This window comes from Styela clava, chromosome 7, assembly GCF_964204865.1.
Source record: "Styela clava chromosome 7, kaStyClav1.hap1.2, whole genome shotgun sequence".
NCBI classification, from domain to species: domain Eukaryota; kingdom Metazoa; phylum Chordata; class Ascidiacea; order Stolidobranchia; family Styelidae; genus Styela; species Styela clava.
The window spans coordinates 20,068,100-20,081,546 of NC_135256.1; the positions used below are offsets into that span (position 1 = coordinate 20,068,100).

A 13,447-nucleotide genomic window follows, 5' to 3' on the forward strand; every position below is an offset into this window, starting at 1 on the left:
CTGAATCAGGAAAATGTATGGTTTTCAGAAGACAGAAATAATTCCTCATTGAACTGCAGTATATTTCATTTAGAAAAGGTAAACAGAAAAAGCCATGATGAACAGAAAATAAGTACAATGAAATGAAAAAAAACTAAAAATTCTATTTTGTAAAAGATAGTGACTACGAAGTAGTCAATAAAATTACAAAAAAGTAGGTATAAGAAATTTATTGTGGAAAACGTGTCGTTTAGGAATGAGTCCATCGCAAAAAATATAACAAAATGCTGAATAATTTCAGTCCCATCAGGAAGTTTTATGTACCGTATTTGGCAGTATTAGGATTAATATTTTGGACACTGGTAATCTGAGAGGCCAATACCGAAGACAACAAGAAAAAAAACACTATTAAGTTGTATCAATTCTACATTACAATAAGAAGACATTGCAATTGAAAATTTATTGCTACATTAGACAGTGGTGCATGGAAGTGATAACTTTTTTCACGTCAATAGAATAGCATTTGTATTTGTTCAGTCTCAGTTTCCGTTGGTTAATGCATTCGAAATAAAATATTCAATGCACAAAATATAAATATATTTGTTGCTTCCAATGCTTGAAATTTCAGGTGAATTTCTTCATATCACCTACGTCACCACCAACTCGCACAGAAAAAGCGCTGTTTACTTTATGAAATGTCTATTACACTTATGCACCATATATACATGTTTTACATCAGGGGTGTGCAACATGTTTTGTGAGCGGGCCATTTTGCCAACTTCGGACATCTGGCTGGGCCACACAAGTTTAGTTTTTCAATGTACATAACGAATTTATTATTAGTCACAATATGTGATAAAGAAGCGTTATAGAAGCCTGCAGGAACAAAATTAGGGACATCTAGCTAGAAAAGTGAATGCGTCCATTGCTTAGCCTTACATTAATAAATTCGACAGGCAAAACAGCGAAAGATTTAAGGCAGCGGCAAGAGCAAAAAATCAGTATGTATTTTACCCATGTTCTGAAATAAACTTTCGGATTAGGATTTTATGCCTGATGAGTAAAAATCGGTAATCCCGAAGTATGTGAACCAAGATGGCGGACATCGTAATGTAGTAAGTGTACCAGGTTAGGGTTAGGCCATAATTTCAGGTACAAATACTACGGGAGTCTCTTGGCTCCCCGAACTCGTAATAGAACTAAAATAAGGAAAATTGGGAAAAAATTATGGCCTAATAATCTGGTACAGACAATACGTTCTGGTGTCCGCCATCTTGGTTCACACACTTCGTGAGTAACTAAAAATCTGCGAGTTTACAAGGGCCACACTGAATGGTATGGCGGCCGCTTGTTACTCACACCTGGTTTACATCTTTCTAATGTTCTCATTCAAGGCATAATAGCCTATCCAACCTTTTTTAGATTGATACGAACAAAAAATACATTTATCTGTTTTCAAAGTTTCTGTTGCATTCTCAGTTATAAGTAATATCATTATATATTGATTCATCAGCAACATGCTGTTTTTGATTCTTAATAAAATAAAAATAATAATTAAAACGATTCACTTGAATAATTCCATGCATGTTTAACAATGATCATGATGACATCACAATGCCTATTATACGAATTTTAAAATTAAATAATATTGCTGTCAAAAGAAAATCACATGACACAAATCAATTGTCTCAATAGAACGTTGAAAAAAAAAGTAATTCAGAAATAATAATGCTGAATAGAATATTTTCCATATACACGCAGATATGACTAACTTAAATTTAACATCACAAAGTATTACCAGTTCAATTTTTGTTTTGAATGTTGCCAGTCATAAAAATGCTGTAATATATAATGGTAGGACTGTGTGAAAAATGAAAAACTATGCTCTATATTGGAATTTTCAATATTACTTTCTTATAGAAGATGACATGATACATTAATAGTCTGCAATAACATTTCAAAAAGCTGATAAATTTTACTAAAATTCAAAGGTTTATTCTTTGTTCAGTTGCTAGTGATAAATTAAGCTTGAAACATAGTTGGAACAAAGAGCTATTGGCAGAAAGCGTTCATTTTGTTAAGCTCAAGAAATGAATTTAAAAAAAAAATCTAAATAGAAAAAAAAATCATAAAATTTAAAAACATGTAAAAATACAATACTGCCCAACTTTAAAAAATACATCAAATCAGACTAAAGTTCCTTGTTGTGAACTTAAATTATAAGAGCCCTCTCTTTGTTCTGGCCACAAAAGGTCATCTGCTGAAGCTGTTCTACGTGGAGGTTCATGAGCCAATCTCGGATCACCGGTGGTTGGTACCATGCCCTGATGTCCCATATGATGGTAATTTCTTCATATCACCTACGTCACCACCAACTCGCACAGAAAAAGCGCTGTTTACTTTATGAAATGTCTATTACACTTATGCACCATATATACATGTTTTACATCAGGGGTGTGCAACATGTTTTGTGAGCGGGCCATTTTGCCAACTTCGGACATCTGGCTGGGCCACACAAGTTTAGTTTTTCAATGTACATAACGAATTTATTATTAGTCACAATATGTGATAAAGAAGCGTTATAGAAGCCTGCAGGAACAAAATTAGGGACATCTAGCTAGAAAAGTGAATGCGTCCATTGCTTAGCCTTACATTAATAAATTCGACAGGCAAAACAGCGAAAGATTTAAGGCAGCGGCAAGAGCAAAAAATCAGTATGTATTTTACCCATGTTCTGAAATAAACTTTCGGATTAGGATTTTATGCCTGATGAGTAAAAATCGGTAATCCCGAAGTATGTGAACCAAGATGGCGGACATCGTAATGTAGTAAGTGTACCAGGTTAGGGTTAGGCCATAATTTCAGGTACAAATACTACGGGAGTCTCTTGGCTCCCCGAACTCGTAATAGAACTAAAATAAGGAAAATTGGGAAAAAATTATGGCCTAATAATCTGGTACAGACAATACGTTCTGGTGTCCGCCATCTTGGTTCACACACTTCGTGAGTAACTAAAAATCTGCGAGTTTACAAGGGCCACACTGAATGGTATGGCGGCCGCTTGTTACTCACACCTGGTTTACATCTTTCTAATGTTCTCATTCAAGGCATAATAGCCTATCCAACCTTTTTTAGATTGATACGAACAAAAAATACATTTATCTGTTTTCAAAGTTTCTGTTGCATTCTCAGTTATAAGTAATATCATTATATATTGATTCATCAGCAACATGCTGTTTTTGATTCTTAATAAAATAAAAATAATAATTAAAACGATTCACTTGAATAATTCCATGCATGTTTAACAATGATCATGATGACATCACAATGCCTATTATACGAATTTTAAAATTAAATAATATTGCTGTCAAAAGAAAATCACATGACACAAATCAATTGTCTCAATAGAACGTTGAAAAAAAAAGTAATTCAGAAATAATAATGCTGAATAGAATATTTTCCATATACACGCAGATATGACTAACTTAAATTTAACATCACAAAGTATTACCAGTTCAATTTTTGTTTTGAATGTTGCCAGTCATAAAAATGCTGTAATATATAATGGTAGGACTGTGTGAAAAATGAAAAACTATGCTCTATATTGGAATTTTCAATATTACTTTCTTATAGAAGATGACATGATACATTAATAGTCTGCAATAACATTTCAAAAAGCTGATAAATTTTACTAAAATTCAAAGGTTTATTCTTTGTTCAGTTGCTAGTGATAAATTAAGCTTGAAACATAGTTGGAACAAAGAGCTATTGGCAGAAAGCGTTCATTTTGTTAAGCTCAAGAAATGAATTTAAAAAAAAAATCTAAATAGAAAAAAAAATCATAAAATTTAAAAACATGTAAAAATACAATACTGCCCAACTTTAAAAAATACATCAAATCAGACTAAAGTTCCTTGTTGTGAACTTAAATTATAAGAGCCCTCTCTTTGTTCTGGCCACAAAAGGTCATCTGCTGAAGCTGTTCTACGTGGAGGTTCATGAGCCAATCTCGGATCACCGGTGGTTGGTACCATGCCCTGATGTCCCATATGATGGTAATGATGATGGTGTTGTTGAGAACTGAGAGGCGCAACTTGATATTGCTGCTGAACTTGACCTAAACCTCCCGGCTGTTTCCAAGTTTCTGACATTGACCTGGTTGTTATAAGAAAAGTATTTATTAATTTAATACTACACTGTGCTTTATTAGTTAATAAAAATGATTCACATACCTAAATGTTTTTAGAATGAATATTACATACTATGTACAAGGAGTTTATGAAGTTTCACTACAATTTTTTTTCATGGAGTCGGTGCTCAATATATCCCAACTGGATTCGTTTTATATTAATCAGTGTTTATTTTAATTTTTTTACTTCATTTAATACACTCGAAGGGACCAACAAACTAGCTATATATATGGTATCAATGAATTCCATTAGCAATTTAAAAATTAAGGACTTCATGAATACCCTGTATTAATGTTGCTTCGCCAGACCCACTAAAACAAGCTCGCTTGAGAATGAAAGTCGATGTGCATCAATATATCATATAGGCTAGACTATTTCCTATATAGCAGTAAACATTATTATATAGCACTTATACGGGCAACATTTTAGTGTAAGTTTCACTTGTGAAAACGATAAGGAATGCTCGATTGTAAAAGAACACCTAAAAATTGACCTACTAAATTCTAACGAAATGATTTACACCACATTTATATTCTAAATAAACCTATAACCTATTTATTTCTACCAAGCATGCCATATACTATATATACTAAAAGGAAGACAGGTCAAATTGTTCCCCAAGTCTAACAATTGTTCAATACCCAGAAAAACACCAACACAGAGACAGATGTAAAGTTTACCTGACAAAACCTCCTTCAACGCAAGCTTGAAAAATAAAAATACTCCACTAATATAAAGTTTTTAAACAAAATTTATCAATGTGGGAGCTGTAGCACAGAATTGTTTGAATAATTTATAATATTATGTTTGATTTGATCAAGCCAAATCTTTTTAAATTTAGAAGCAGATTTCCGATTTCATCTGCAGTCAGATTCACTACTGACATATTAGTAGATAATCAATTCAAGTTTTAAAATTCCCATTTTATGCAGTGTGCAACGTTAGGTCATTAGCTACTATTTTCACTTTCGAGTATCATATTTCCTTATGTGTTAAAGTTTGATACAAAAATAAATAACTTTCCATTTTCCAAGTCCAGATGTGTAATAAATGTAGGATTGTAATTGTACGAGTGCATCACATAAGAAGATATCCAAGTTGCCTGGACAAAGAAAAGTACTGCAGAAGAACACCAAAATTGACTCAAACTTTGAAAGAAGATCCACGACTTGACAAGTGTGTACATGAGGTGAGAGTTTCAAAATAAAAAGATCACCAAGGATGAGCATTGTCACTCATAATGAAGAGTGTAGATATAGTAAAGCAGACGAATATCAGTATATGAATGCTTTCACAATTGTTGAACAAAAGTACCGGTCTTCTAAACAAAGAGTAGAGAAGCGAAACTACACCAAAATAGGATCGAAGGACAAAAACAGCAAAGACAAAATGACAATATCAGAAGAAATATAGAACGAGTTTGGCCCCATAAGGGGCAGAATTATGTTTGTCATTCCTCCATGATTAAGACAAAGAAAGATAGTTCTCTGATAAAAGTGGCAAAACAATCTTCACAGAAATGTTGATGATTGTCACCCTTGCCAATTCAGGCATTTATGTACCTTCTGTGTGTATTTTTACGTTTGAGATTCACCGATGCAGTTTTGCATCTGGTTGCCGTCTGATAAATGGATAATGGTGGTTTTGATGCTCCAACCACCATTTCACGACATTGTGATGGCGTGGGAGTTGTTGCACGAGAGGACTGTGATATAGCTTCTGTGAACGACCTCCTACAAATTCAATGCCATAAGTAATGAAATCAAAATTACCATTTCCACTGTTTTCAGCCAGCTTTGTAATAACAAAACTCTAATAAATATCAGAAAAAGGGGGCTCCCGAAGTATGCGAACCAAGATGGCGGACATCGGAATGTAATATGTGTACTAGGTTAGGGTTAGGCCATAATTTTAGGTATAAATACTACGCGAGGCTCTTGGCTAGTCTTCGAACTGATAATAGGACAATAATAAGGAAAATTGGAAAAAAATTATCGCCTAACCTTAACCTGTTACCCATGTTACGTTCCGATGTCCGCCATCTTGGTTCGCATACTTCGGGAGCACCAGAAAAAGTTTCTAAATTCAGTACAACACGCTTAAAGCTTAACATAGTTAGTTAGCCAATAGCCACAAAACTTGTTAAAACTTAAAAATACATGTTTATGAGGACTAAATGTAGGTAATCATATTGCATAGTGAGAAACCAACTTTCTAAATGCACAAGATGAATGACAATTTATATCCGTATATTTGGAATAAGATGTTTTGACATTCATACATATCATAACTTTCAAAAGCAACTATGTGGAAGAGAGCACTTGAATTTTCAAGAAAAAAAAACCTGTTAAATACATGGAATGAAAAATGTATCAGCATAAAATATTTAACCTTTTATATTTCAGATCTTGTATTCCATACAGAGCATTGTACATATCATTTCTTTGGACCGAAATGCTGTATGAACTATCATTCTGACTTCTCATGGTTTTAGCTTGAGAAGAGCTCACAGTCGATCGAGGTGGTGCTGATCCACTTGTACTACCAGATCGCTCAATTTTCTTTGCTGATCTGGGGGTTCGCGGCAAGGTACCTGATTGGCCGATCTGATATTGTTGTCGTCTGGAAGCATTTTGCTGTTTAACATCTTTCACTGCTTGAGGTGGGCGTGACGGAGTGTTATTACCACGAGGGGCAGCAGGAGGTCGGACTTTCGATGAACTACCAGATACAGATTCATTATACATTCCTGTTTTTTTTTTGTTAGGAGTAGAAAGTGCCATTTTTGTTCCGTTACCAGATCGAGTGCCACCTGGTCTGCTACGGATTGGTGTGGACAAAGTTCTTTGAAACATCGGGGTAAAATTGGTCTTGTGTGAATTGTTTTGAGATTTTGATTCATTTCTTAAATCTTTAACTGGATAACATACTCCGTCATCATTTAATGCCACAGGTTGGCTCGATCTGCCAGTGCTTGAATCTCTGTCATTTCTAGTTTTACTTCTTGATCTTGGAGTTTTTGTTTCACCTTGCACTGAATTTTGCATTGGTGTCGGATCATCCATTGATTTTGGTAATGGACTCAAAAAGTCTCCTGTAGCTCTTCTTTCTCTAGTCGATGAGCGCAGATTAAAATTTGGCGGAGACGAAGTTTGATCAGGTTCAAGATTATTTTTCAGACTATATTTATCCAAATTCTTTTGTGAATCTGCAAGAGCTTTCTGTGCGACGCGTGCAGCTTCAATAGCAAGTGCTTGTAGTACGTCAGTATTAGATTGGGAGCTAATATCAGAAGCAGCACTGGGTGATAGTGGACTGTTGTTGGATTCTGGCTGGCTGAGTGAAGTTTTCAGTTTCTGTTTCACAGGGGTTTTAAAAAAGAATGGATTTTCATCATCCTTGTTTTTCCTATCCAAGGTTTTCAATTTATCGGGCGTACTTGGAGTGCTTTTCGTAACTGTAAAAACGCTAACTTTGTGACCATCTGGACTTGTTCTAGTGGCCTGAACAACAAGTGCCGTATCTTCAGAACTAGGAATAGGTTTTGTGGATTGGTATTCTGTTCCGGTTGTTTCTTCAATATCTTTCCCTTTGCTAAAGTACAATTATGTAGGCATGTAACAAAACATTTCATTATCGTTGTTATTTGGAGCAAATCTGTCACCATGTTAGGAATGTGTGTGTGTAATGAAAATCAAGCTTCCAGGCAAGAAATAACAAGATTAAGTCAAGACAAATAAAGAAGACCGTATTCTCAATGTAGATATTCAAAAGTTTTGATGTTAGATTTTTTGGAACTTGGGCAAATAATGACATATGCCTGATTTTACTTTTCGGACATTCATAAGTTCAATAATCGACTCGAGGATATTTAACGATTATAAATATCTAAAAATCCTTTCCTAAAATATTATAATTTGATAAAATAACTGAAACTTTTACTTTAGGATTGGCATAAATCATCATCCGTCTACAAAAAAGCCAAGAGCATTAATCATAATGAATGGTAATTGAGAATTCTGGAAAAAGATTGTTAGATTACAAACATTTTCTCCAGAAGAAGTAAGACATTCATCAAGAAGAAGGGAAAGTAGCTTGAAGTTCTGGAGAATGAAGCCAAAGAATGATTCCACCAAACCCCATGATACATGGAAAATAAGTATGTCATGCTGAAGTTGTGGGTAGCAACGTAACTACACAAAAGGCAAGATGGTAGACCATGCCATTCCAAAAGAAGGCAACGTCAGAAGATAAAGATCCCTATCATGCGAACGAAATATCAGAAAGGTTTAGGCAATATGAAAACCAGAAGATTATTTGTATCTGTCAATAGAAGCGAGTATGGATGTTAAAAAGATTACCAAGGACAACACCGTTCTTTTGTCAATCTTGACAAAAACGTCTTGTGAATATAGAAACAAGGCTTTTGTAATGACTTTTCAAGGAAGAACTATAAAAAGCAGTTCTTTTCAACGCTACTCCATTTTATAGCCTATACACTTTAATCAGTGTATGAATGAGAGAATTTTGAAGTTTTCATCATTACACTTCAATACAATAAATCTGCCCTCAACCTGTGATTATCAAAATATGGCCCAAAGCGTTGATACCTTCTGAAGTAAGGAAATTTTTCCACTTAATAATATCCCGGAAACATTATAAGATCTTAGAAAGAAAGCCTCCTCCTATTTATTTACATACTGGTTTTGTCAATCTCACATTTTTTATATATCTTTTCAAAACATGAATACTTTTTTCTCACGTTAGTATACATGAAATCTTTGCAGATTTTATCTTATGCAAGGTTTTGAGTTTTTAGTTTTTTTTATTTGAATAAGATATAGATTTTTATATCATGCAATTTTTTAAAATGAAAGTTTGGCAACAAGTTTAGTCAGTGAGAAGTGTTAACCCATTACACACCTAAAAGATATTATTTATCAATGTAGTTAATATGTTAATAGTCAATGATAAAACACCAAAAAGTTATATAGAATTAAAACAGAAAGATTTTCATATATTGCAAATAGTGGTTAAATATAAAACCTATTAATAAATTCACCCAGTTTGGAATTTTGAATTTCCTTATTATTATCAATTATTCAGGTCTATCAACATATCCAATAGATTAGGATTCTGCTTTAATATGCAGCAGTTTAGTTTTAGATTTTAACATCATGAAAAAAGAATTTTGTTGCCGAGTTGAATTTTCAAGATGTATAAATTTGATTTTTTTTGAGAATTAACAAAAAAAAATGTGGTGATATGGTTTCCATGACACATATTATGACAAAACAAAATATTTTGCAGCAATATATAAAGAACCACTATTTGGCAGAAAATGTACATCGAAAATTAAAATTCAATATTCAATTTATTAGTATTAAAAGTGACTTACATTTGCTGTTGTTGTTGTCGATAACCAGTTTGTTGTGAAATTCGATGCGATGACTTGGCTTGTTGAGACATAGTCGCTGTAAATCCAGAAGCTAATTTTCTTGCATCCGTCATGTTGGCTGCATTTCCTGTCGCTGGGAAATTATGTGAGAGAGATGTGACAGGTTGTGTGACAGACATGAAATTTGTGCTGTGTTGTGTCGGATTTTGACGTCGCGTAGTGCGATCTATATAACCACCAGTGGGGTGAGAATTATAGTCATCCGCAATGTATTCACCCACTGGATGGGAGTATGTACGAGGCAAGTTTTCAGGGGAGCTATTAAAATTGGCAGTGGTAGGGTAGAAATCGTTAGGATCTCCGGTAGTATAGGAATAAGTACGTTGAAGATCAGCCAAAGTATAAGTCGTTTGGGGACGTTTTGGTGAGCCCTCTTTTGAGACATATTTACGGGGTAATGTTGCTGAAAGGTATCCTCGTTCGAAAGGATTAGAGCCCGGATAATCAGGATAATTTGTTTGCTGTGATCGAATTTGTCTTGAAGTTGCGAAATTATTAACAGGTGCGGAATATTTTCTTAGTTGGTTAGATCTGTGATCTGTTGTAATTAATTTCAAGAGACAGTAGTACAATTGACAATGACATGCAATAATGTGTGACATTTTGTGATTTTCCGCAAAATGTGGAAGAGTTTTTTAATTAAAATGAAGTGTGACATGAAGAAGGTTGCAAGACAAGAAACAAAGAGAAAGAAATGAACACATAACATATTTAAGATTGATTATTTTTTGCAAATATGTTATGCGTAACACAGCAATAGATGTAAGTCATAAATTCAATCTTTCCTTAAATTTCAGAATCATTATGAAGGAGAGTGTGAGACAGAATTTGGATGTCAAACAGTTTAGTTTAATTAAAAATAGAACGATCAATTAGAGTGATTTTATAACAGCTAGTCAAAATAAGTTGAACAATTGACTATCCCTTCACAAATATAAAGATCCTAATTCGAAATCATAAAAAATACAATCTATTTTTTTGAAAAAATAGAAATATTATCAAAATTTTCAGTCTGATTATTCTACAACTTACATCTATATGCAAACATGCATGCTTGATCATCGATAATCAATCAATACATTAGCACATTATAATATAATTGTATATGGATAAAAAATGAATAGCAAAATGCAATTTTTTGAGATTCATATCTCAGAAAAATGATTCTTTTTCTATCTAAGTGCATTCATCTATATAACAATATATGAGCAATTGTTTCAGACAACTTGATTGATTATCTTATTTATGGTTAGTGAAAAAAGATGAATTTCGATAATCCATCATATTATTATAGTTATATCACTAATTAAATAAAATAGCTTTTAACACATGATATAGTTTTTGGTACATATAACAGACATCTTGTTGCCAATTTTTAAAAAAATTTGAGAATTAAGCAAGTTAGTTAATACAGGGTAAGATTTATTATATAATGAAATGGGGTATCCTATAGATGAAATAAAAAAAGTAGATGGGTATCTCAAGACAGTTGGAAACCATTTATTGATATATTAACAAGTTTTATTATATTCTGGAAAAATGAGTTAATTGAGAAGAAAAATCGACAAATCAAAATATTATTTTTATGAGATCTACCTCAAATTAAGATTGTTACAAAATTATTCATAGTGCATATATGCTGAACATTTTGATCAATTTAAATATTTTATTATTCCAGTGTTATGTTATCAAACATGCCGACATTAACTTGTTAGTACATGTACAACAAGGACAAACAAATATACCACTGTTTGAGACATACAAACATTGCCATACATACAGACAGACATGCAACAATTAGGATGAAATATTCCGCCAGTACTAGGGAATAAAGTGTGTTTGTTTCATAGACGTTTACCCTCAGAAATTAACATTTCGGTTGTGACAATGCCAGAATTCAATATTATTTAGCGTCACCACCATAACCTAAGACAAACATGTCTCTAAACACAATGTATGAGTAGACCATACAGAATAACATTTTACTATGGAATTATGAAGACTATGGACTAGGCTTAACCAATGAACATATGATTTTTACATACGAGATTAGATATAAATGTAAGAATGAAGAAATGAGAATACACCGATTATTTCTTACCATTAAAAGATATGAATCCATTTTTATCGATATAACCTTTATGAATAGTATTTTGAGAATATTCGGAAGCCGTATCTAGAGATAATGAAAGAGACAATGAATAGATGCTAGAACATAAAAATTAACAAATTACATTGAATATGAATACAACCCAAAGGATGCAAGATACAAAACACTGTAAATGAAATCCTATGGAATTAATTTTTTTCTAGTTTGACGTGGGAATCAAATTTTTTAAACTTCAAATCAATTGCAATTCCCAATACAGAATATTAGAAAATCAAATAATTCTGACACAAATACCTTCAAATTACAACAGCAATTCAAACCTAATTATTGTCTTGAAACTGTATAAAGAGCACAAGTAACAGAAAAACAAGGTAACATCCAAATTTTTTATGTAACATTCTACTATGAACTCACCCATTGGCTTGTTGAGATTCCTTTGACCAAGAACATTTTGTTGCTGTGATGACAATGGTGGTGGTTGTTTGTGTGCAAAAATATTCACGCCCGATGCTTGTTCTGATTTTCCTGGTGAAGACGGTTGTTGCGTACTTCGCTTCATGGTTTGTACATTTTGTTTGTATCCTTCCCATGTTTTTGCTGCTGGATCAGCATTCGCAGGCTAGATTGAATACAAGTTTAATTAAATAAAATGGAAGAGTAAAGCTAAACAGGCAATCCCACATAATCTGGCCTTCTCACAATCTTCTAGTTGAATTTTACTGGAGATAAGCCAAGTTTGAAGACATAAAATATACAGTGTTCATAAATGCTAGATAAATTCTGAATAAATTCTAAATTACAATTCCAATTTAGTTACAAAGTCAGTGCTCTATATATATTTATCAAGTTTGTTCTATTTTAATTAGTGTTTATTCAAGTTTTATTAATTCAATTGATACATCTGTATGGGCCAATAAAGTATGTGGTATTAATAAATTTTTCTCCAATTAAAATAATTTCAGGAATTTAGGAACTATTTACTCTATTTTTCTCATTCCTTGCTTCAAGTGTGCACGAAAAGACAAGACCTCAAATTGTCATTTGTATTTTTATGTGAAAAATAAATTGATAAAATAGTAAGAAAACGGCCTTGTTTTTGTGATTGAGTCTAGTTGATTTTACAGCATGATAAAGATATGCCGGCATTTACCTTGGAATCTTTTTCTTTCATCATTTCTGCTCTAATTTTTGCTTGTAATTTCCTATCCATTTTGTTTCTCATTGTATTGGTACTAGACGTTGATGGAGTTCGTCTTGGAACCCAATTATGAGCTATATGTTGCTGTAGTAACTCCATAATATCCTAAAATTATAAAATGAAATCACACGTTTCACAGGGTGTCGTCTATATCTATATAGATGTAGTGAAGGGCTCATTTCTGGAATTTATTCCGAATATTCTACTAAATTTTTCTACTTTCGGTGATTAAATTGGTTGGCCAATTCCTGACAGAGTAGATTCCATTCATACCAAAATAAGAGCTACTTTGAATATCAGTGGCTGATTTTTTGGAGCCCTTCTCAGAGTGAAGTTGTGGTGAAAGCCTTAAATCAGGGGTGTGCAACTGGTAATACAGGAGTGCCACATTCAAATAACCTTTAGCACCTTTATTTAAGCAAATAAAAAAGCACCTTTATTTAACATAAGCTTTAAAGTAGTGAGCACAAAAATTTTGCTTATTAATCTTATGACATGCGTTGTTTGTTTCG

At 33.0% G+C, this 13,447-nt stretch overlaps 1 protein-coding gene across 5 annotated transcripts in view; it reads right to left on the reverse strand.

The window, feature by feature from the left end:
* Positions 1-38: 38 nt before the first annotated feature.
* The window catches only part of LOC120328053 (uncharacterized), a 47,485-nt gene continuing 34,076 nt past the window's right edge, over positions 39-13,447 (reverse strand). Inside the window, exons 23-29 of one of the 5 annotated variants that reach the window (XM_039394442.2) lie at positions 12,888-13,040; positions 12,152-12,356; positions 11,729-11,803; positions 9,568-9,700; positions 6,561-7,763; positions 5,732-5,902; positions 39-4,134 (exon numbers count right to left, since the gene is read on the reverse strand). In XM_039394442.2, the coding sequence (XP_039250376.2) occupies positions 3,879-4,134; positions 5,732-5,902; positions 6,561-7,763; positions 9,568-9,700; positions 11,729-11,803; positions 12,152-12,356; positions 12,888-13,040 (2,196 nt within the window). In that variant the 3' untranslated portion in view covers positions 39-3,878. Of the gene's footprint in view, positions 4,135-4,849; positions 4,875-5,731; positions 5,903-6,560; positions 7,764-9,567; positions 10,166-11,728; positions 11,804-12,151; positions 12,357-12,887; positions 13,041-13,447 lie in introns of all 5 variants that reach the window. The other 4 variants (XM_039394440.2, XM_039394441.2, XM_078114335.1 and 1 more) reach the window with 4 other exon arrangements.